The 23,815-nt window shown below is 38.4% G+C and overlaps 1 protein-coding gene across 1 annotated transcript in view; it reads left to right on the forward strand.

Moving 5' to 3' along the window:
* Positions 1–22,057, forward strand: part of VEGFC (vascular endothelial growth factor C) — a 95,609-nt gene extending 73,552 nt beyond the window's left edge. The window contains exons 4-7 of the mRNA XM_072123612.1: positions 9,128–9,282; positions 14,418–14,521; positions 16,289–16,622; positions 18,825–22,057. Coding sequence (XP_071979713.1) covers positions 9,128–9,282; positions 14,418–14,521; positions 16,289–16,622; positions 18,825–18,939 — 708 coding nt within the window. The 3' untranslated portion in view covers positions 18,940–22,057. The remainder of the gene's footprint in view (positions 1–9,127; positions 9,283–14,417; positions 14,522–16,288; positions 16,623–18,824) is intronic.
* The last annotated feature ends 1,758 nt before the right edge of the window (positions 22,058–23,815 follow it).

The raw sequence follows: 23,815 nt of genomic DNA on the forward strand, positions 1-23,815 counted from the left end.
AACTAAGCTGAGAATATAGCTTTGTGAGGTGTTGCTTTTTTGGGTTATCTAATATTCCGTGAGCTAGCCACTGTTTTTGGGGCTAGTTGATGGCACACGTATATGGCTTTGTGTGTGAGGCCTGAGAATGTACTACTTCACATGCACCATATATTACACAATAGAGATGATAAGGTTGAAAAAAGACCACCTATAATTTGACATAGCTGATAAAGAGGCATGAAAAAACTCCTATATTACTCCATAAGGGAAAAAATATTTCCCAATTTGAAATGTGGCAATCAGAAAATCCCTGGATCACACTTTCACTTCCCGAAATCTAACTCCCATAGGTATAATCTACCATACTTAGTGAATATATTAGAAAAAAAGATTAATCTAAATAGAGAGAGGGACTCATCTGAAGAATAAAGATTCCCATGTATGGGAAAGATTAGCACAAGGGATAGGGATTTTCTGGAAAGACATGAATAGGGTGTTATAGTTTTTTGAGAGTCTAAATAAAGAACTTGCTATTTCTATTAGCGGAACCCCTGTGGATACACCTCTGCTATTATAGGGCCAACATTTTAATACTATACGCCTTATACATACATACATATACATGTTATAGAATTCTGAGCTGCTATTCGAAGTTAATCTTTAAAATAAAATTTGGGGAAAAAAAACGTTTTCCAGACTATAAAAATATTTTCAGACAAATAAATTCCAAGCTGTCTTATTCAACATACTGAAACAATCACAGACAATGTGCTTAAATAATGTATTTTATCAGCGTTCGTGTCACCACATATGTAGCATTGCATTTTTCTATTATGAAGTGATAATGCAAACAGAATAACACATCTGGGCTCGTTCTTCTCTATACAGTGCAATGTTTCACCATAATATATTCATGTTTTAGGAATCTTGGGGTTTTGCTTGTCGTATACAATTACTGTGAAGCACTTGATTCCAATTTAATTTTATTTTTAAACTTGTGATTTTCACCATGTGTTTTCCTTTGGATGGTGCTAAAATCAATTTCAGTACAGCAACAAACACATTAGGAAAGTATTAAATGCTGGGTTACTTCACAATTCATTGTGTTTGACTCAGGTGATCATCTGATGTTAAGCACAGATCACATGTGAAGTTGATTTGCTATTATGTGTAAAATATTATTTGTAAAAAATTTCAAAATTATGTTTTTACCTAGTTTTGGAACTTACTATTTCTGTAGTTAGGTCATGTCATATCAAACATTAGGGCCTATATAGTATAATGCAGTGTTTATGGCAATGTGTAGGCAGTCGTAATGGGAAGTCTGGCTTTTATTGGTGAACCAGCTTATTAGGCCCAGCTCACTAATAAGAACTGACTCCTGAACGGCTCCCTAATAAATGTATAATAGGGAGGCTTAGGCCAGTCAGTCACCCTTCTCCACACTACTTTTAACCTGATTTTATTGGGTTCAGGGGGTGTGGTTACCAGACAAGGGGCAGGGTTAAGTGAGCCATTGGCTAACTGCATGGAGACGACTCCCGTCGTTCCCATGAAAGGGCCGGCTCTTAGTCCCGGTTCATTTGCGAACGACCTATCACTAGCAGGCAGGTAGCATCTTGGCATGCTACTACAGCACTGAGAGACCTGAGAGGTCTCCTACAAAGGATGCATGAAGAAATTGTATTGTCAGCTGCCAGAGGGAAAAGTAGACTGATTAAACCATTGGTCCACCCACTCTTCCAACAGCACAAAGAGGACAAATAGATGGAAGATGCTCACATTTATTTCATGCTTGAAATGCTGGAAATTACTAAAAATAATCTTCAATAAGTTTTCAAGATTTTTGTTATTAAATTGATAACCACCTTTTTAAGTGCTATGTACTTTTCTGACAGTTTGGAACTTAAATCTAAGTAACTATTCAATAAGTGTTGAATGATATCATGGAGAAATACATACTTTATGTAGTTAATAAATAAGAAGAATACATACAAATTTTGTCCTGAAAAAGCCTCACTCAGTTTATACTTGAGTATATAAAAAATAAATTTAGTACTTACCTCTGGCGCTCCTTGCAGCTCCTCTGCTTTCTCAGGGTTCCTTTGTAGCTGAGTGGGTAGAGACAGGTCCATGCGCTCTGCCCATGCACACTCTATAACGTGGCGGTGTCGACAGCCTTTTAACATAGTAGTGTTTGTAGAGGCTGCTGTACAGGAACCCAAGAGAGAAGAGGAATTGTGGTGAGCATCTGAGTTATCTACTGAATTTATAATTTTTTTATATTAAGAAAGGCTTCAGAGCATCTTCTTATTGAGGGAGGCTACATTAATGGGAGAGGCTGCTGGGCATTTTATTAGTGAAAGGAGGGTTCTGGGCATCTCATTAGGGGGGAGGCTGCTAAGCATTTCATTAGTGAGGGAGACTGTTAGACATTTCAATTGTAAGGGAAGGCTGCCGATCATATAATTAGATCATTGTACAGGGGGGAGGAGATAAACTGTGACATTGTCTATTGTCAGTAGTGATGTCATGATGGATCCGTGTTATCTATATAGAGGTCATGGCACAGGGAGGGGATATAAGCTGTGACATTATCTACTGTCAGTAGTGATGTAATGAGTGGTCAGTGTTATCTATATAGAGGTCATTGTACAGAGAGGAGGAGGAGATAAGCTGTGACATCATCTATTGTCAGTAGTGATGTAATGAGGGGTCAGTGTTATCTATATAGAGGTCATTGTACAGGGAGGGGAGATAAGCTGTGACATCATCTATTGTCAGTAGTGATGTAATGATGGGTCAGTGTTATCTATATAGAGATCATGGCACAGGGAGGAGCAGATAAGCTGTGACATCATGTATTGTCAGTAGTGATGTAATGATGGGACAGTGTCATCTATATAGAGGTCATTGCACATGGAGTGGGAGGAAATAAGCTGTGACATCACCCATTGTCAGTGGTAATGTAATGATAGGTCATTGTTATCTATATATGGAGACTTTGTACAGGGAGGGGGAGCTGTGACATAATCTATTGTCAGTAGTGATGTAATGATGGTTCAGTGTTATCTATATAGAGGTCATTGTACAGGGAGGGGAGGAGATAAACTGTGACATCATCTATTGTCAGTAGTGATATAATGATGGGTCATTGTTATCTATATATGGAGACTTTGTACAGGGAGGGGGAGCTGTGACATAATCTATTGTCAGTAGTGATGTAATGATGGTTCAGTGTTATCTATATAGAGGTCATTGTACAGGGAGGGGAGGAGATAAACTGTGACATCATCTATTGTCAGTAGTGATGTAATGATGGGTCATTGTTATCTATATATGGAGACTTTGTACAGGGAGGGGGAGCTGTGACATAATCTATTGTCAGTAGTGATGTAATGATGGTTCAGTGTTATCTATATAGAGGTCATTGTACAGGGAGGGGAGGAGATAAACTGTGACATCATCTATTGTCAGTAGTGATGTAATGATGGGTCATTGTTATCTATATATGGAGACTTTGTACAGGGAGGGGGAGCTGTGACATAATCTATTGTCAGTAGTGATGTAATGATGGTTCAGTGTTATCTATATAGAGGTCATTGTACAGGGAGGGGAGGAGATAAACTGTGACATCATCTATTGTCAGTAGTGATATAATGATGGGTCAGTGTTATCTATATAGAGGTCATTGTACAGGGAGGAGGAGGAGATAAGCTGTGACATCATCTATTGTCAGTAGTGATGTAATGATGGGTCAGTGTTATCTATATAGAGGTCATTGTACAGGGAGGGAGAGGAGATAAGTTGTGACATCATCCATTGTCAGTGGTAATGTAATGATGGGTCAGTGTTATCTATATATGGAGACTTTGTACAGGGAGGGGGGGAGCTGTGACATAATCTATTGTCAGTAGTGATGTAATGATGTGTCAGTGTTATCTATATAGAGGTCATTGTACAGGGAGGGGGAGGAGATAAACTGTGACATCATCTATTGTCAGTAGTGATGTAATGATGGGTCAGTGTTATCTATATAGAGGTCATTGTACAGGGTGGAGGAGGAGATAAGCTGTGACATCATCTATTGTCAGAAGTGATGTAATGATGGGTCAGTGTTATCTATATAGAGGTCATTGTACAGGAAGGGATGGAGATAAGCTGTAACATCATCTATTGTCAGTAGTGATGTAATGATGGGTCGGTGTTATCTATATAGAGGTCATTGTACAGGGAGGAGATGAGCTATAACATCACCTATTGTCAGTAGTGATGTAATGATGGGTCAGTGTTATCTATCTAGAGGTCATTGTACAGGGAGGGGGAGGAGATAAGCTGTGACATCATCTGTTGTCAGTAGTGATGTAATGATTGATCAGTGTTATCTATATAGAGGTCATTGTACAGGGAGGGATTATTTTTTTTTAAATTCTAATCCTGTCTGTTGGGGAAATGAGGTGATTGCTGCACAGAAATGCCCTACTGTCATTGTCATTTCTGGAGCCTTACGTCCAGCGTGAAAATTGAAGAATAAAGAACTGTTTAGTAACTCTACAGTCACAAAAATTTAAAAAAAAAAAACTTCCAACAAAATATTTTCAACATTAAAACTTGTTTAAGAAAAAATGTCACATACTGGTAACACCTTCCCCTTAATAACAAAACTCCACTACAACTGAGAAACTGAACCCTGCTACATCTATTTATTTCAGTCTGGTTCCTTTATCTTTAAGAGATTATCTTTTCTGCTGTTCTCTTTAAAATTTATAATTTTGTCATCCACTTCATCCACTGCCTGGAAAATAACAGCTTCAACCTACACAAGGAGCTATAAAAAAGTTATAGTAGTTGGCACACTTTGTTTTCTTAGTTTATTGCATGAATGTGATATCAACAATACGGAACAGCACAATAATAAATTACAACATTTACAAATATATACTATTTAGGTGAATTCTAGTTTGTTTATTATTATATTTGGATATAGCAACCTATTTTCCTTTAGGATTCAGTTTTAGTCTGGATACTTTTACAGTTTCCTTTTTGCTATTTGTATGTAAAATTTACCCTTATAAAATGATGTCGCTTCTTTAAGACAAACAGTAACCACTTTGCATTCCAGAAGGGTCAGTTTTCTAATCATAGCCATGTCCTAAGAATTACTCACCATTATTAACTTTTTTATTAACAGTAGGCACTTTGACATAAACTCACAGAAGGAGGAGGTGTAGCTTGTAAAAACGTACTGACTCTTCTCTGTTATGTTTCAATTATATCTACTGAGTGGCTCACACTCGATTTAGAAAACTCATAAGATATGTTCCCAAAAAATACCGGACATTGTAACCTGAGACTTAAGGACTCTAGGTCTAAAAATAACATATCCCAGTATCGGAGTGTTTTTACTTTGTGTACTGAACAGTTATACCACAAATATATCTAGAATGTCTCAGTATCAGGAAACAAACCATATGGTGAGTATTGAGTCCATACAAGAATGTTATAATATTCATGTGCATGGACAAGAGCTGTCCTTCTTAAAGGGGTTTTCCCATGTTAGACATGTATTGGAGTAAAATTCCACATTCTTATTTATACAGTTATATGTCAATTCACATTCAGAATACATCTATTATAAAACATATTAAGCAATGAAAGAAAAGCTTGCTTCTTCACCTACTAATAGTAATATTGGATAAGGGGGGTGCTCTATATTACAAGCAACTAGCCACGCCAGGATTGGTGAGCCCACCGGGAAAATTTGTGGTGAAATTAAAGGCCAGTCCACCCTTTTTTCTATCCTTACATATCTGGGAGGGACAGTTTACCGTTGATATTACATTATAGGGCACATTTACTTACCTGGAGTTCACAGAAAGTGCACTGTCCTACTATAATGCACCATGCAACAATCCACCAAGATTGCCCGCCCAATATCATGAATGTGAAAGTTCGAATCAGTCGGACTGTCCGATAGCACATCCCCCAATTTGGGTTGCATGGAGGCCAGCGCAGCTGCGCCACAAAAAAGGATTGTGTGTGCCCATTGCACACACTTCTTAAATACCTGTGCAAGCCGTTTTAGCAGTCCATCAAAAATGCACAAGCAACCCTTAGTAAATGAGCCCCTATATTTTATAATTGATGGTTAGTTCATGAAATAGTATTTTAATTCTTGTCCTTGTCCTGAGAACCCAAATAGTTGCTGAAATGAAAGGACAGGTGCCCATAGCTTAGCTCTGTCCCTCTATGGATGTAATAGAGTTAGGGTTAACGACTATATGACCATAACTACTGCCCTCACAGGTTTTATACAGTGGAGACCCTGTTCTGGAAACAAGAGTAGTTACATGGTTACAACCAAAAAACCTGTTAAAAGTAATCCTGCTAACAGTGGTATCTGTCAGAAAGCAACATACTGTCCCAGAAATTGAAGACAGCCGTTTTCTGGGTGCCAAACTACTCAGATCACATAAAGTTGTCATCTAACCTCAGATTCTGGAACAATGGAGCCTAGAGCATCCAAAGCAGATTTTCACTATTCCAACCCAAATTCTCTAGTTTCACAACGCTCCTTAAAAATTAATCCTTTATAAATATATGTATTTAAAAACTGTTCACAAACACTGACCTGTATCCTCAATGTACTCGGTATCCCTGCAGATTCTCAAATATATTCTCACCAGTAGAGAATTAGTTTTGGAGTAGTTTGTATTGCAGCATATATTTAGTACGCATATGGGTTCATCAGCTCCATGACATTTGTATTTTTTGTTTGGAGCCACACTATGGAGCACATTTACTTATCGGTCCGCTGGAGTTCACCGAATGTTCATTGTCAGACGATAATGCACTGTGCCACGATTCACTAAGATCGTGCACCCGATATCTTGCATGTGTTGCTTCCCTGCTGACGGAGTTCACCTTCTTTTCATGGTGCATGTAATTAGCTTGCAATTAGCTTAGCACAGTCCAAATCAGTCGCATCTTCTGTTAAATACCTCTCCAAGCTATGCAATCCCCGATAAAGATGAACAGTCTGACAAAAATTTAGCGGCCCTTATGAACCCTTATGATTTTTATGTTTTTTTGTATGATTGGGGGATAATTTATAGTTGCAAAGGGATTTCTTTTCTATAATATAGTTCCTAAGTAAAGCTATCAGCATTCTACAAATACCCCCAGCATTTCTGATAAATCAGTAGTACGTTACTCACATATGGTAACAGGATACCACATATAATTCCCAAGTGCTGTACTGGGAAATGTAGAATGTACAACATTGCCTAAAAGCAGCGATTGCAATTGCACGTTCTGCCAAAATATGGGAAACAATATGTAAATGATTTGCGCTTCCTACGGAAACAAATACATGAGTGACATATTTTGGAGAAATAATTCGAACAACCAAAGTAAAGAGATCCCCTTTGTTTCCAAAATGGTGTCAGCGTTTCATTGTTGGTTTAGCCATTTCCAGTGTGAAGAAATGTTCCTGGCGTGTGTGGTTTTAATCTTCCCTGCTTATGATCCGTGTCAAATTTAAAAGCTCCTAACAGGCTTCTCACATCGGACACAGCTGCTTTCAGAAATGTCAGAAATGTCTTTGTGCCAACAATCAAAAAACCTACTCTGCATCCGAGTAGCAAGAATTCCACACTCCCCTCCACTCGGCTGTGGAAATCTAATTTGTTCTGTGTAAACACCTTTGTGCTGTTAAATAAATTCATGCAAATGAACTGCGGGGAGAGAGAATATACAGAAGACTTGCATATGCAGGAGGATGTATTATAGCAGAATAGGTCTCCACTCAATCCAGAAGAAGCTAGAAATATCTATATAAAATTATTGTAAAGTGTATTGTTTAATAGGAACATCCATCCAGACTTTGTGGATGTTAAATCCTTGTAGATAAAGTCCAACGTAGATGAGATTTTACTAGCTCTCATCCTATGCATCCTAAAATTAAAGTTGTAGTTCACTACAGAGTTTCCTGACTTTTTGCAATGTGTAGTAAAACTTATATTTGACACGTACATTGTGCTGAACATGCCAAATTCCCAAAAGATTTTTTTCATCCACATTTTACATCCCCAATGGCAGTGGTGGTGAACCTATGGCAAAGCTGCCAGAGGTGTCATTAGGTGCCCTAACTATGGTCACAGTTCAATACACTGGACTCAAGCCTTCTCCTGCAGTCCTCGTCAGCCCATGACATGCCACACGCTAGGGATACTCTAAAGCAACACCTCCAAAGCAACATGAGGCTAAGAATGGTGACTTTTCTCCTACTTACACCACCTTCATACAAAATGGTTTGGGAGTGGTACAAAATGGGCCTTGCCAGGGCTTGCAGTGGGCTGTGCCTTAGTGTGCAAGTTACTTGCGCTTGCTATAGCACAATTCTACACCACGCAGGGCCCCAAGGTCAGAACCTCTTAAAATATCTGGCAGCACCATGTACCAGATCTTGATAAATTCACCCCATGTGTTTCCCTGTAAAACTATATATCAATTTAGAATTGATGAGCGCTTACATAGTAGGGGGGTTATCAAATCCATTTTGGTGTAAATAAAGGTGAAAACCACTGGTTTTTCATGCCAGTCTTCCTGCTGGAGTAGATTAATGCATTAATGGAAGGCCTGCTGAGACTGTACACCTAATTTATGATGTGGCCTGTGTAAGGGCAAAGGGGTATCCAGACCAGTGTAAAAATACTGTTCATAATACAAGCCTCTCACTGCCTTTACTACTAGTAACATGGAAATAAATAAATCCATATGTGAGAAAATGGCCATTGTATCTCTAAGACTTTATTCATATTTGTGTTTATGACTATATGAAAGGCAGATTTACATAGTGGCTCCCATATTTGATCTACTCACCTATACATTCTACTTGTCAGATTGATGAACACCATGATGGAAGCCAGTGAACCCCCATAAATTCAGTGGGGTGTGTCTTGTGCCATTAATATGCATTGCTTCACAGATCCAGTAATGTTTCATTTGCAATATTGAATTCCTATCATTTATAACATAGCCGAGAGTGACAACATCGATGTGATTAAATTATGTGTTAAAGTATTGTCATCTATTAATATTGGGATAAGAATAACTTGAAACTTTCTTCTTTATTATTATTTAGCTCTTTGAAATCACAGTCCCGCTGTCTCAGGGGCCCTTAAAACCAGTCACCATAAGCTTTGCCAACCACACGTCCTGTCGTTGCATGTCGAAATTGGATGTTTACAGACAAGTCCATTCAATAATCAGAAGATCATTGCCAGCAATTCAAGTTCAGTAAGTAGAAATGATTTAGCATATTCATGTTGAATAAAAGTTTTTGTGATGTCACTGCGTAGTTTTGAAGTGGTTCATCTAAAGTTCATCACTTACCAGACTTTTAGGATCCCGTGGCTGCCATGTTTACTACATATGGTACTCGTATCCAGGTATAATAAGGCAACCTTTAAAGAGGACTTTCACCACCAACTCTAACTATTCTCATCCTTAAAGAGGTATTATAATACTGATTCCACCGCAGTTGAAACTTTTGCTGTAGCCCTCATGGTTCCTAAGCAGTCAGTTCCTATGGTTTTGACTGTACACAGGTTCACAGTCCAGGTTGGGAGTAGACACATAAGCATTGGCCACCTGATAGTAGAGAGGAGGCAAAACTAATAGAACTGTTTGCTTGAGAATCTCCAATTTCTAAATTTAAAAATTTCAACTGCTCCGATATGAGTGGAGCAGCACCTATTGTCTGATGCAAGGAGTGTGTGTTGGTGAAGGTGTTGAAAAGGCTTGTTAAAACTGCAATACTGTAAAAGGCTACATTTATTCATAAGATTAAGGGTCAGAGGTCTTAACGAGAACATCCAAAACTATATATGTTACAGATTAAAGAAAAAAGCGGATGTCCATATACAAATAATTAACATTTTATTAATTCATATAAATACACCAAGCAAAAACATAAAAACAATTAAAAAGCACTAAACGTGCATACAATGTACCCTAGTCCCCAGTGCAGGATAATAGATAGATATAAAAGGGTTAATGCAGGTTATAAAGCATGATAGTCAAACATAATAATCTGAGTAGATAGTGTGAAGCATGCTATAGTTCATATAAAATTCATAACATAGTAAATCACCTATACATTACCTAGGTAGGGAGTATCAAATAGTAACACTGGGGGCACGAATCCCCACGCGTTTCGCCTGGACCTCCAGGCTTCCTGAGGAAGCCTGGAGGTTCAGGCGAAACGCGTGGGGATTCGTGCCCCCAGTGTTACTATTTGATACTCCCTACCTAGGTAATGTATAGGTGATTTACTATGTTATGAATTTTATATGAACTATAGCATGCTTCACACTATCTACTCAGATTATTATGTTTGACTATCATGCTTTATAACCTGCATTAACCCTTTTATATCTATCTATTATCCTGCACTGGGGACTAGGGTACATTGTATGCACGTTTAGTGCTTTTTAATTGTTTTTATGTTTTTGCTTGGTGTATTTATATGAATTAATAAAATGTTAATTATTTGTATATGGACATCCGCTTTTTTCTTTAATCTGTAACTGTAAAAGGCTACAGTGACAGATATAGAATTATTATTACAAATGATTAATTATTAATATTAATTTCATACTCCTCTCTGATTAAAGAAACTCCTTTAAAATAGTATTTTTACTCTGTGTGAAAAAAGATGTATTCAATGATTGGAAGCCTTCTATTTATGAAAAAATGATGGCCAACCAGTGAGCTTGATGTGGCAAAATTTCTATAAATACATAATTTTGGTATATTGTACCTCTTTAATATAAAGCTCTCTTTACCAGTTTTGGTGATTGGTAACTGTGGTGGGTACACTGGCAGCAGAGTGAGATTTTGGAAGCTGCTGTAAGATAATGGCAGAGGTGTAAGGAGCACACCGCCTGAGATGACTCTCTAATCCCCCTATAGTCACTGGGATGGACCTTTGTCCAGCCGTCTGGGCAACTGTGGGACACAGTTCTAGTATTCCCAGCTGTCTAGGTGCAAGTCCACAATAAATTAAATGTGGGAGGGAGCTCTTGGCTTCACTACCCAACTAACTACTTTCATTAATGGAGGTAAGATGTAGCCGCCATTTGTTCCACGCTCTCAGCAGGAAAGTTGTGCGCCTCTGGGTGCTGACAATGTCAGGTAATGAAGCCAAAGAAGAAGCCGAACAGACAGCATCATAATTTTGAGGCAAAGGGCAACTCTCCTGCTGAGAGCGCGTTCATGAAAAGCAGCTATCTTATCTCCACTAATGGAGGGCACAGTGCCGCACTCTCACCAGAGAGTTGCGCCGACACCAGAAGCTGTCAGCTTGATGCATATTAGCAAAATTACCTGTGGCTGCTTTCACACAAAAGTACACCACACCTGGGGCAGGTGCATGCTTTTGGCTGGAGAAGGAGAGAGATGAGCGCTCCTCACCCATCCCTTCGCCATGGCGAGATGTGTTGCTGGGCCGTACAAATGGCAAAAGATATATATAGACACTCTATTGTTTTTCTAGCGGTGACACACTTGGGTGTATTCTGTACCATGCCGTGAACAATGCCCTACTATGGTGATCCTGTGAAACGGTCCTTAGTCTGTGTGCAAGAAAACTAGAGAATACTGTTTTTTATTTATTTTACTTATCTTTTTTTTTTACAAACTACACTCATCTATGACTTTTTGATATTCTTTATTATTTTATTCACCTGATGCTTTGGCCTGTCTGGCAGATTGTACTGTTTTTACACCTATTACAAGTTACAGGAGAAGTGAAGCCCCCTCCGTCATACTAGCAGTACTCCACATTCCATTGCCCTGACTTGGTTTTATTTATGTTCAATGCAGTACAGATGGTTAGAGGAAAGATTGTGATTGGCTGCAATCAGGCTCTGAAAGTTTTTTGGCTGAATTGCATCTCAGTTTCTATTTCACTGCAGAGCCAGTCTCCAGGAGTTAAAATCTCAGAGGTGTAATTCTAGTGTTCAGTGGCAAATCCATGCGTCTTCCATTGGTTGCGAGTCCAGATAAACCTGTAACTGTAAACCTGTTATTTAGCTTTAACAATTGCTAAAAATGATGTAACAACTTGTAAAACAATTATTCAGTACAAGCCAACGCTATCAGAAAAGTGATGTGCTAGGTCTCCGGCTTTACTCTAAGCACTCGGGAATCACAAGGTACATATTAAAGGCTGCATTGTAATTTTGTCTTCTTCTGCAGCCAATCACAACCTCCTGTCAGAAACATCTGTGCTGAGTTTAAGATAAATGATGCTCATTCATGGCAGTGACATGTGGGATATGGATTGGGCAGTAATGTCTCACACAGCTTCACGAGCACTTAATACATGTGGCCCCTGAGATTTCCCGTGTTCCTATGTACAGAAAAATAAGAAAGTTTCAAGTGTGAACTGATTTATACTGATTTTGTATTTCTAGACAGATATCGCATTATGAATTACATATGAAGTACATCTGTAGCAGAGCTCATTTTGTCAATACTGCGGAGCTAAGCATGTTACTTGGCAAATTGGGGAAAATTTACAAAGCTACTCATACTAGAAATTTACATTATTTTACAACCAGACTTGTTTGCCAAAAAGGCCATGGCTTAAAGGGGTTATCTCCAATCCATAGGATAAGGGAAGAGCAAGAAATCTTCGGCAATTTTGTTTTCTAGACCATTGGTGATCTTTATTATTTGTTTTTGTCTTTTACTTAGGCAGAATTGTTTATTTTTGTATAAAAATTGGTTATTTGCATTGTCCATTGTGTTTCTCTCTTTTCTGTCTTGGACAAAATGAGCCAACTTATAGATTGTTTAAATTTCAATTGGAAGATCAAAAGATACATAAAAGATAGATAATGCATCCTAAGATAGATTATGCAGTATCAGTCACTGATACAAGGGGCGTAACTAGGAGAGGCAGGGCCCCATACTAAATTACTTTATGGGCCCCCTCCCCCTTTAAATATATAAAGGAAGTGATGCAAAGTTGTCCACGAAAGTTGCGGATATGTCATAGCCATAAATCACGACCCTGAATGTCAATAAGACCTCTTCCACTAGCCTCAGTGAAACAGAGTCTTATCAACCCAATTAAGCTGCCACTAGTTCTTCTTTAATATAAGCCCGTTCCATAACAGGATTACATAGAGTGAGGAACCAACCCAGGAACATGTATATAAGCAAGACATGAACATGGGGTTCGTGGATCGAGATAAAAGAGCAACACAGGTTAAATTTTATATTAAATTGCCTTAACAATTGCCAAACAGTACACACCTGTCTGACTGATGCAAAAAAGTATCAATCTATAGTGACATAGAAAAAAAAATAAGTTTAACATAAACACATCAAAATCCATCATGATAAACCAGGGACACTAACTAATAGATCCAGGTACCGTGACTGTGGTAATATTCTTATATTTATTATCCATGACCTCCTTCCCTCTAAAATCAACTTATGCTAATGAGCTATATGGTCTCTGGGGGGTGATACCAGGGCAAATCCTTGCTGCAGATTCACAGGCTGTTACTCTGCACCTTTGGCACTCCCCTCCCTCTGCCTCATGTAATCTCATTGCAGCAGAGGAAGTTTTAGCAAGGGGTGGAAAGGGGAAGTGCTTCTCCACAATGTAACAGCCTGTGAAGCCAGATCATGTGGCTCATTAGCATAATTTTAAAAGATGATTTTAGAAGGAAGAAGGCCATTGATAAGAAATATAAGAAGATTACCACTGTTACAGTACTCGGATCTATGAGTAAGTGTCCCTGGTTTATCAGGATGGATATTGATAGTAGATTTTCTTTAAGTATCGGGCATAGTCATGACGTTTGTGAACTTATTTTCAGGAGAGTTCCACTGTGTTTGAGTTAAGACAGTATTGAAGCCAGCTTACAATATACAAATTGGAAATACCTCACTACTATAATTTGGGCTCAAATACCACCATACCATCAGCAGACCAGCTGTAGATGTAATGAATTATCTCTGATACTTGATACGTTTTATTTATGTGACCTCCCTATAGCACTTTTACCATTTGATGGATGACTGTTGTTTTAGATTTTAACAATGAAAAATCTGTGGTTAAAGAATAATTTCCACGCAATGACATCATCCTGATGAATGGAGCCTCTTAGGGCATGCATACATAATAAGATTGCATAATAGGCAGAACATAATGTAAGAAGGGATATTAGCTTGACATTAAATCCAAACTGCTTTATTGAGATCCATGGCAAAGGAATTATTCCCTACTGAATTATTTTGTTGCTTTTGAACAGTGTAGTGCTATTTCCCAAGGAAAGTAACTGTGGGGTTTTTTTTGTATTTTTGGGCTTTTTATAAGACTGTACAAAATAATTCCAATTTACCTCTTCCAGTTGTCAAGTTGCAAATAAGACCTGCCCCAGAAACCATATCTGGAACAACCACTTGTGCAGATGTATACAACACCATGACTTTTCATCACATTACGAGGAATCAGGTACGAGATTTCCACCATATGAAACACATTAAGGGAATATCCTTTCAGAATATAATGAATTGTTTTCTCTTATGTGTCTTTATCTCTAGGGATTTCTGGGTAATTTCCCTGCTCATAACTTATGTATTACATAAAATCATGTGTAGTATTGGGTAATTATGCTTATTAGTAATGACGTCATATGATACTAAGGATTTACAGTTTCATTATTATGAATAATGTATATGTGTGACAACCTCTTATGTTATCAAGATCACAAAGTTACGCCAATACAATCTCCATTATAATAACAAATATGGTTATTGTCCTTAATGTCAGTCTTTTCTTTTAGTTTCTTCCGTCCATCTATTTAGAGCAAAGTGATTTCTGTGAATCTGATGCCACTTTATTATCTCAGTCTAATGACATCTGTCACCAGACCTTAATTTATCCCTTTTCTGTTATCTATTACTTTATCTCATTGTGAATAGTGTGAAACTATTGAATGTTCTTTTACATATTCTAACTGGGTTTATTCTAACCATCAAACAAAAAGTTTATGCTGTCTATTAATGTGTACAGGAAATAATATGGATGGCATTTACGATCCCTCAACATACTACTTGGGTTGTTCCTAATGTCTCCCCTGATATACATAGTTTTTATTATCATTTTAACTATACATCAAAAATATCAGGCAAAATAGGTGGCTTTTTAGAGTGTCCTTAACCCTGCAGTTGGGCGCTCGTAAAAATAATGGACTAACAGTAGAAATACCGACCAGGTGACAACACTATTAGTTTCCAGCATTCCTTTGAATGTCCATTTTCTATCAGGCCCATGTAATAGGGCACTTACCCCAAAACTTGCCACAAATTTACATGGCTCGTGAAGCCCTGTTATGAATTGATTTGCCTTAATTTTAGTCATTGCTCTTTGATGCCACCTAAAGATACTATACAGTAGGTGCTAGAAGTGACTGTAGTGCCATAGTAAGGCCCAGTTCACATTGCAAGGGCCAATTAGGCCTTCAGTTATTTCCTTCAGTTACTGTCAATCAAACAGGCAGAACAGGCTTAAAGGGGTATTCTTGTCTGGGCACTTACATTCAGTTTCATTAATCTGCCATATGTAAACATTTCTTCAATTAGATGTTATTAAAAAAAAATGTTCCTGTGTGAAGATAATTTCTCATAAATGTAGTGATCCGGTCCCTCAGAAACTAGATAGCTTCCTCGGATACGGCCACCTCTGCTGGAGGGATTGCACAAATAAACAAAAGGTTATTGTATATAAAATGTCCGGGAGTTACTACATGTCGCACAGCCACCCTGTGGTAATGATTGCTGAAGGACTCTATAGCGCAAGTCTGGCCATCGCTGCCAGAGTGTGAGGTGGTCAAATCCGAGGAAGCTATCTCATTTCTAAGGGACAACATGACTACATTTATGAGAAATTATCTTCACACAGGAACATTTTTTTTATTAACATCCAATTGAAGAAATGTTTACATAAGGCAAATGAATTTAATTAAATGTAAATGGCCAGATGGGAATACCCATTTAAGTTTTTCCAGCGGTAAGATGTAATGAGAAGATCTTTACCTGTTCTGTGTTCGATTACTCCGGCCTTGACTCACAGTAACTAATGCACATAACTGAACACCTGACAGAGATGTGGACTGGGCCTAAGACGTGGCTGAGTTACCACAATTATTGCATGGAAAAATATTTGTATATACATATATGTACTTGAATTATAGCATTACATTTTTTTCTCATTTCATAGACTCCTCTGAATCATTTTATGACATTTGTGGTCCGAACAAGGAGTTAGATGAAGAAACCTGTCAATGTGTCTGTAAGGGCGGTTTGTTACCTTCAAGTTGTGGTCCTCATAAAGAGCTGGATCGGACATCTTGTCAGTGCGTCTGCAAAAACAAACTTCTTGCAACTTCTTGCGGAGCTAACAAAGAATATGATGAAGAAAGGTGCCAGTGTGTGTGCAAAAAGACCTGCCCGAAACACCAGCCACTGAATCCTATAAAATGTGCATGTGAATGTTTAGAAACTCCCAATAAATGTTTCCTCAGAGGAAAGAGATTCAATCATCAAACATGCAGGTATGTGGACTGAATGTTATTGTATTGGTCTAGGGCAGTGGTGGCGAACCTATGGCACGGGTGCCAGAGGTGGCACTCGGAGCCCTTTCTGTGGGCACTCAGGCCATTGCCCCAGGACAGAGCTCACCAAACAGGACCAAATTCACCAAATCTTCCTGCAGACCCAGGCAATTTAAGAGATGCTGCAATTTAAGAGATGCTATTTTAAAACGACACTTCATTGGCTGTTTGGAACTACGGTAAAAGTGAGAAAGTGTTGATAGAACTGCATTATCTTGGTAGGTCATCCTACTGGACCCTACATTCTTACTGTACAGAGAGACCCTGATGAGAAGCTACAATGATAGTCTGAATGTGACCTCCTTCTGTAAACTGTATTAGTGGCCTCAAAGGGCCAATACGAGTAATAGATGTTGAAGAGCAGGTAGCAATAAGTTACTGCTTAAAATGCAATGTTGGCACTTTGCGGTAAATAAGTGGATTTTGGTTATAGTTTGGGCACTCGGTCTCTAAAAGGTTTGCCATCACTGGTCTAGGGAGTTATTATGTCCACCATATTAGGGGTCGGCAGGGCCGGATTAAAGGAGGGGCTCATGGGGCTCGAGCCCCGGGGCCCCCACCACTTTCAGTTTATAAGGGGCCCCCACCAGTTTCCGACAGTCAGCGACTCAGCTGACTGTCTGGCTGGCTGGCTATATACTACAGGGGTCTGGCAGGCTATATACTACAGGGGGCTGGTAGGCTACATACTACAGGGGGCTGGGAGGCTATATACCTCCAAAAACATTGTTGGAAGGGCCCCCACCAGTTTGCGCCCAGGGGCCCCCACCACCCTTAATCCGGCCCTGGGGGTCAGGAAGAAATTGTTCCCTACTTTGGGCCTTCCTCTGGATCAACACTCTAGGACAGTGATGGCTAACCTTTTAGAGACCGAGTGCCCAAACTACAACATAGACCCGCTTATTTATAGCAAAGTGCCAACACAGAAATTTGATTTGTGATTTATACTCCCTGCTCTGTCACAGTTTTCATTGATACCAGCACCTGAGGCACCAAGAAAGCAGAAAATAGTCCCAGGTAGTGCTGTCACTTTAATATAGCTCTGTGCACAGCAAGTCCTGGGCTGTCTGGGACTGCAGGAAGATACCTGGAGTCATCTCTGGTGATGGCATGAGTGCCCACAGAAAGGGCTCTGAGTGCCACCTCTGGCACCAGTGCCATAGGTTAGCCATCACTGCTCTAGGATATAGGATTTATAGGTTGAACTTGATTGACTGATGTCTTTTTCTAACCTTATTTACTATCATACTAAGCTATGATCAAAGGAGACTTTGTCATAGAAACTTTATTTCAAATTTCTTTTCTTAGTGCCCTAATGCCAATCTGGCAGCTATGGCTTCATTCACAGCTATGTATAGATCAATACTAAAATTTCATATATGATACATTTAAAGGAAATCAACCATTTCAAAAAACAAAAGAAAACCTACAAATACTCACCTTCCCTCCTCTTGATGTTGATTCTGCTCCTCTTGATGCACACCCATGCCACTTCTCTCTCCCATGCTGGGAGAGGGGGTGACTTCATTTGAGGGGCATGAATTCACACCTCTCGTGAGACGTCACCTCCCTCTCCCAGCATGGGAGAGGGAAGTGCAGGGGCGTTCATAATTAGCAGCCCGGACAGACGGACATCTTGTTCCAGCACTCCAGTCAGCAAATTATGAGTTTCTTTTCTAGGACATCCCGTCGTGTCAAGACTAGTGGAGGACAGCACCAGGATCAAGATGAAGAACAGAGTATTTCTAGGTTTTTTTGTTTTTTTTAAATGGTTGATTTCCTTTACTAAATTTGCATATTGATATGTGATTATATCTCGTGAGGAATAGTAATTCAATGGCAAACCCCATTAATTATATGAAGCAAATGTCCATGCCCAACCAGCTTGGCCAAGCATATGTGTGTTCATATTACAGAAAGGAGAATAGGCCATTGTTAGACACCCCTGGTGGCTGCTGTTCTCTAATGAGACTAGAGAAATGGTTTAGTCCAAAAGCCTGAATCTATTTTACACTTATTGTTACAGACCTGAGTACAAAAAGACCATTAGACAGGGATGTTGTTTCTTTCTAGATAATCTACATTTTACCTCTGAATAAAGATAATTAATTAATCAAGGAAAATTTGAATCTTTTTTTGTAGCTGTTACAGACCACCCTGTACAACACGACCGAGAACTTGTGAACGCGGTCTCTACTATAGTGAAGAAGTTTGTCGCTGTGTACCCACATATTGGAAAAGACCACACATGAACTAATAACCACATGGTCCATATGCCTCTGAAAATAAGGAACACTTAATTTTATTCTAACTTTTGGATCTACTTTTGCATTGGAAACCACATGTGGAATAAGGACATAAGCATTATGCAGTATGTAAAATGGGACCCGAATTTATAGAATGACCAAGTTTTTTTTTTTTCTTTTTAAGGACTTGATGGGTCATGTGCAATGACAAAGCAAGTCCATGGTTTTCCTGTGATTTTTTTTTATCAAGATAATGACTTATATAATTTATTTCCACTAAAAATATTGTGCAGCATTTCTGTTTATAGCAATAACAATGTAAAAGCGCACTGTGATTAATATTTTTATATCATGTAAAATATGTTTAAAATAAAAAAAACTGAAACTTGTACTATAAACCCACCAATATGTTCAGTCGGACTCCTTATCACACCTCAAGAATATAGATGTGTAATACATTTTATTTTTTTATTTTAAATATTTTGGGTTTTTTTGTAATTGAGATTCTCTTTTTTTTTTTTTTTTGCAAAGTTACCACCAGTATTGCACTGGCTTCATGTTTCTATGTTTAATGGAAGGAAGCACCTGAAATGAAAGTCTATTACTTACTGTACTTTATTGTATATCTATAGCTATAGACCCTTTATTGTGTTAGCAGATACATAATAGATAATAGATGCTGCAGTAGGTACAAGTTTTGAAGCTCTAGTTTAAAAAACAATGAGAAAGATTATGACCTTAGTATTTCTGGCAGACAAGGCATATGATAAACTCCTTTCCTATAGTTTTTGGGCATGCTGGTGAGAGGATCGGGAAGGACAGGGACGTGTGGGGCATGAACGCTCTGGTCCACCATGTTTACCGTAGTCTCCACCAGAGACTATAGCTGAAATCTCTGCCAGGTTAGACTTGGTCTTAACCGATCTGACCGGGCAGAAATTGCATCCAGATCTACTAAGTAAACTGAGCCTCAGTAAATCCAGGTTGCAGAGTGCTGGTGGGGTAGGAATATTAAGACTTGAGTTCTCCAGTCTTAATAGATTCACCCCAATATTTTGAAAGCACATTAAATGTTCAGTTCTAGATGTTATTGATATAAAATTATCTGACTAAAACATAAAATGAGACATCAGGTATGTGGCAGGTATCTGTACTAATTATGCAAAATGCTAATAAAATCCAGGTAATCAACTGTAACAGGAATCCACCAGCAGTGCAATGAGGTGTTTCTTCACCCTACTGTGTTCTTAGCTCTTTGCATCAAGCTTCATTCTAAAGTAAATGCTGTAGTGGGCTTCTGATTGGACACAGCACCAACCACTAAGAACAGAAGGGTGGAGCTCTGGAGTAATTTAGTGTAAAGCGTTAAGTCCACAGTAGTGTGAGGACATGCCCCATTTTACATGGATAATATACAATCCTGCAGTGTGAATCCATTTTTCACAGCCATGATACTACTAATAATATAACACAAGAGTACCAGAGCTGTTACCTAACACTGTCTGCAACTTTGCATTCTTAAACTTGTGACAGATTCCCTTTAAAATTCATAGACTATTAAGTATCTTAGTCAATAGCAAGTTTTATAATGTCTTCTCCCAAAAAAAATTTCAGATGAGACTCCAGCCGTTCCTGCCTTATCTCGAACTAAGCTCTAAGCTCTATCAGGATCAAATCCAGTATGATCAACTTGAATTCAGAGTGGCTGAAGTCTAGAGTGTCCGAAAGCCGAAAACTGTGGATGCAGCTACTTATGTACTTTAATACATAGGAGATGCACAATCCAAACAGTTTTAATAAAACTAAATTACAAAATGTATTTTTTAGCCAGAAATATGTGCATAAAATGAATAAAAAACAATACCCATGGGTACTATTTAAATGTAGAATTTGAAATTCAGCGTATTTAAGGAGATGTGATGAAATGGATAGGTTTTTCACATGGAGGGAACAGTTCCAACAAAGACATAGCCTCCTAAACAGCAGCTTTCATCATTAACATCAACTCCAACTCTTTAATAGGTGCCACTTGGTGGACTTCTCACATTGCTGGCATCTTATCTCCAGACCTCAGTGGGGGTTAGAGAGATCGGTAGATTAAAGGATGGAAGTTGGAGCTGGTGAAGGTGAAGAAAGTCCTTCGATAATAAAGTTCCAGGAAAACATATTTTTGCATTTGCCTTCATATCTGTGATTTTTCTTTACTATTAGACTGAGGTTTTGAAGTTAGTGTTATAGATGGCCAATACAAAGAGACTTGAGCCAAAATCCCAGCTGTACCTCCCAGGGCTATTTACTACATGGCGCTGTATTTATGGCTGCATTCTCTGTTTTGATTTTTTATGCCAAAGGATAAAAGGTGCCCAACCCCAGCAATCTGATACTGATGACCTATTCCATGAATAGGTCATCAATATCACTAACCTGGTAGACCCCTCTTTGATAGAAGTATTTTGCCTATGTAAAGTATTATCATTGAAATGTTAATAACTTATAATATAATATGTCTTTGTGCCTTTACATTACTATTTGTAAACATGATATACAGCAACCATAGCAGAACGTGAGATTCATTTGTTCTTGACATGAGCATATCCAAATGATTTTGATATAGAGGACACAGCTGAATTTGTTGGCCCACAATCAGCACATATTGATATCCCTATGTTCTAAGTTAATTTGGATGATAATACATGTCCACCCTTTACCATCATGTATAAAATGCTCACCAACTGGTGCTCAGCTTTGTATTATGGTGTAAACCTCTAAAATGCTTGATGATGGTTAATTGTATAAATATATAAATTTATGGTCACCACTAGAGGGAGCTTAGACGCTTACTAGCATACTCTCTTGTTATTGAATGTAATGTATCAATTATATGCAGTAAGCACCCCAGCTCCCTAAGGGCTGTCAATCAACCCTTTGACTGTATAGATAATTTGGATGTATTACTTTTAAGGTCTAATCGGTATAAAGAAGTTAATGAAGGGCTTTTATAAGCAGATAAGTTTAGATATAAAAAGCCTTAAACAAAAGTCTATTGACTTCAAGGGTAAGAGATCTAGTGAAGTACAACCTAATGATGAATAAGACCAGTCTATATAAATGCCATATTTTATGTTTTTTTTTTAAAGGAAAAGATCCCATTAGTGACCCTTTAAAAAATCTTTACAAAAGGTGTAATTTTTTTCAGTTTTTCTTAGGCAAGATGTGATCCTATTCTTGGCATAGAGCACATTGTTTTGTGAATGAACTGTTCAGTGCAAGATCTTAAAAAGATATTGGATTGTACAGTAATGTGGAAAGTAATAGCTGCTCTGGCAAGGTAGTACAGGATCATTTCACTAAAAAAGGGGCTAATAGAGTTTTAGAAATCAAACCAGCTGTGGGAAATAAAGAAATTGTATAGCTGGTTGCATATCCAATCTTACCAGTGATATTTCTATGGTAGTTCCCCATTGGTCATTTTGTTAATTTCCAGATTACATAACATGGTGTGTGATCACCTGATCACTCGAGTCAATCATCTCGTGGCATCTGACTCCTGATATCAATGACTGACTTCAGCAGTCAAGGATCGGTATGACAGACCAGCAATCCGGACATCTATGCAAAGACCAACGGGGTCTGCTTGAGTCTCATCACTGGCAGGAAATTTAACATAGGAGAAAATATTTTCTGCAGCAAATTTTATTTTAACCCATTTGAAATTTTTCAGAGAGATCTATCAGGGCTTGTACGCCAGATTTCTATAGTATGGGACATAAATTAATGGCAATTACTGGTGCACCGTGATGGGGTCTGCGCACTCGCCACAACAAGCAATCTTTAATGGCAGAAAGGTCACAGGCTGAGGCGCATTGTAGGGTGGTGCCACTGAGGGACGGGGGCACGAGTCTCTGCTTATGATAACTTGTGACTATGGATGGGTTCAGTTTCTCTCCTGTAGTCTCATACAGATAGAGACCATTTCAAAATCTCTTTAAATGTTACTGAGGGAGAAAACCACTGATATGTATATCTGCTATATTTTTCCCGGTACATCCCATACATGCTTCTTTTTTATGCATCTGATTTGTACAGTGTGACCTTGTTGACCTTGTGTTTCTTTTCCAGATACAACATATTGTGTAGTACACTCGGAGATAGTCGCTTTGTGGGTATAAGATGATGTTTTCAGACTTGTGACTATGCTTCCTACGCTTGTAAAGTGTGAACTATTCATTCCTAACGTTTTGTTGGAATACATTAGAAGCTCAATTTAGCAAAGTGTGATGTTACGCAAGAAGTGGAAATATTCACATCTAGACGTAGCCAAAATGAAAGCTGGAATTGGGAGAAATATCCTCAAGTTGAGCAGGAATGGGTCATTTGACCATTTTCTGCCTGAATCACACTTTAGAAAGTTTAGTTTGGTTCTTAAAAAGACAGTCCTAACTGTGTGAAGTCTTCATGTAAAGGAAACTATTGCACTTTGGTAAGAAACATATTAATAAAAAGTGTTTCATTGGAAAAAAAAAATCATTATTTCTGAGAAGCCATTGGCTATGTGAGAAGTCACATTTGAGAACATGAATGTATTGCTCTTCCTATCACCGCACAGTGATAAGACACTATTGACTTTCTTCCATAGAGATTTTTCCTATTCTTGTATAAGGTATTTATGCTGGAAAATGCAAATATTGCTGATATGCTTCAGGTATCTGACATTTGCAATAAATATTTTAAGATTGAAAAATACATTTCCATGCTAATTATTTTTGTGCGTTTAGTTAATAGCGTTGATATTTAATTCTGCAAAGAAAATATTTTCTACTGTGCTGTAGCTTCACAGGCTGTTACCGTGTGCATATGGAGCAGGGGGAGGGGAGACCATGTAACAGC

The sequence above is a fragment of the Engystomops pustulosus genome, chromosome 1 (assembly GCF_040894005.1).
Source record: "Engystomops pustulosus chromosome 1, aEngPut4.maternal, whole genome shotgun sequence".
Lineage (NCBI taxonomy): Eukaryota > Metazoa > Chordata > Amphibia > Anura > Leptodactylidae > Engystomops > Engystomops pustulosus.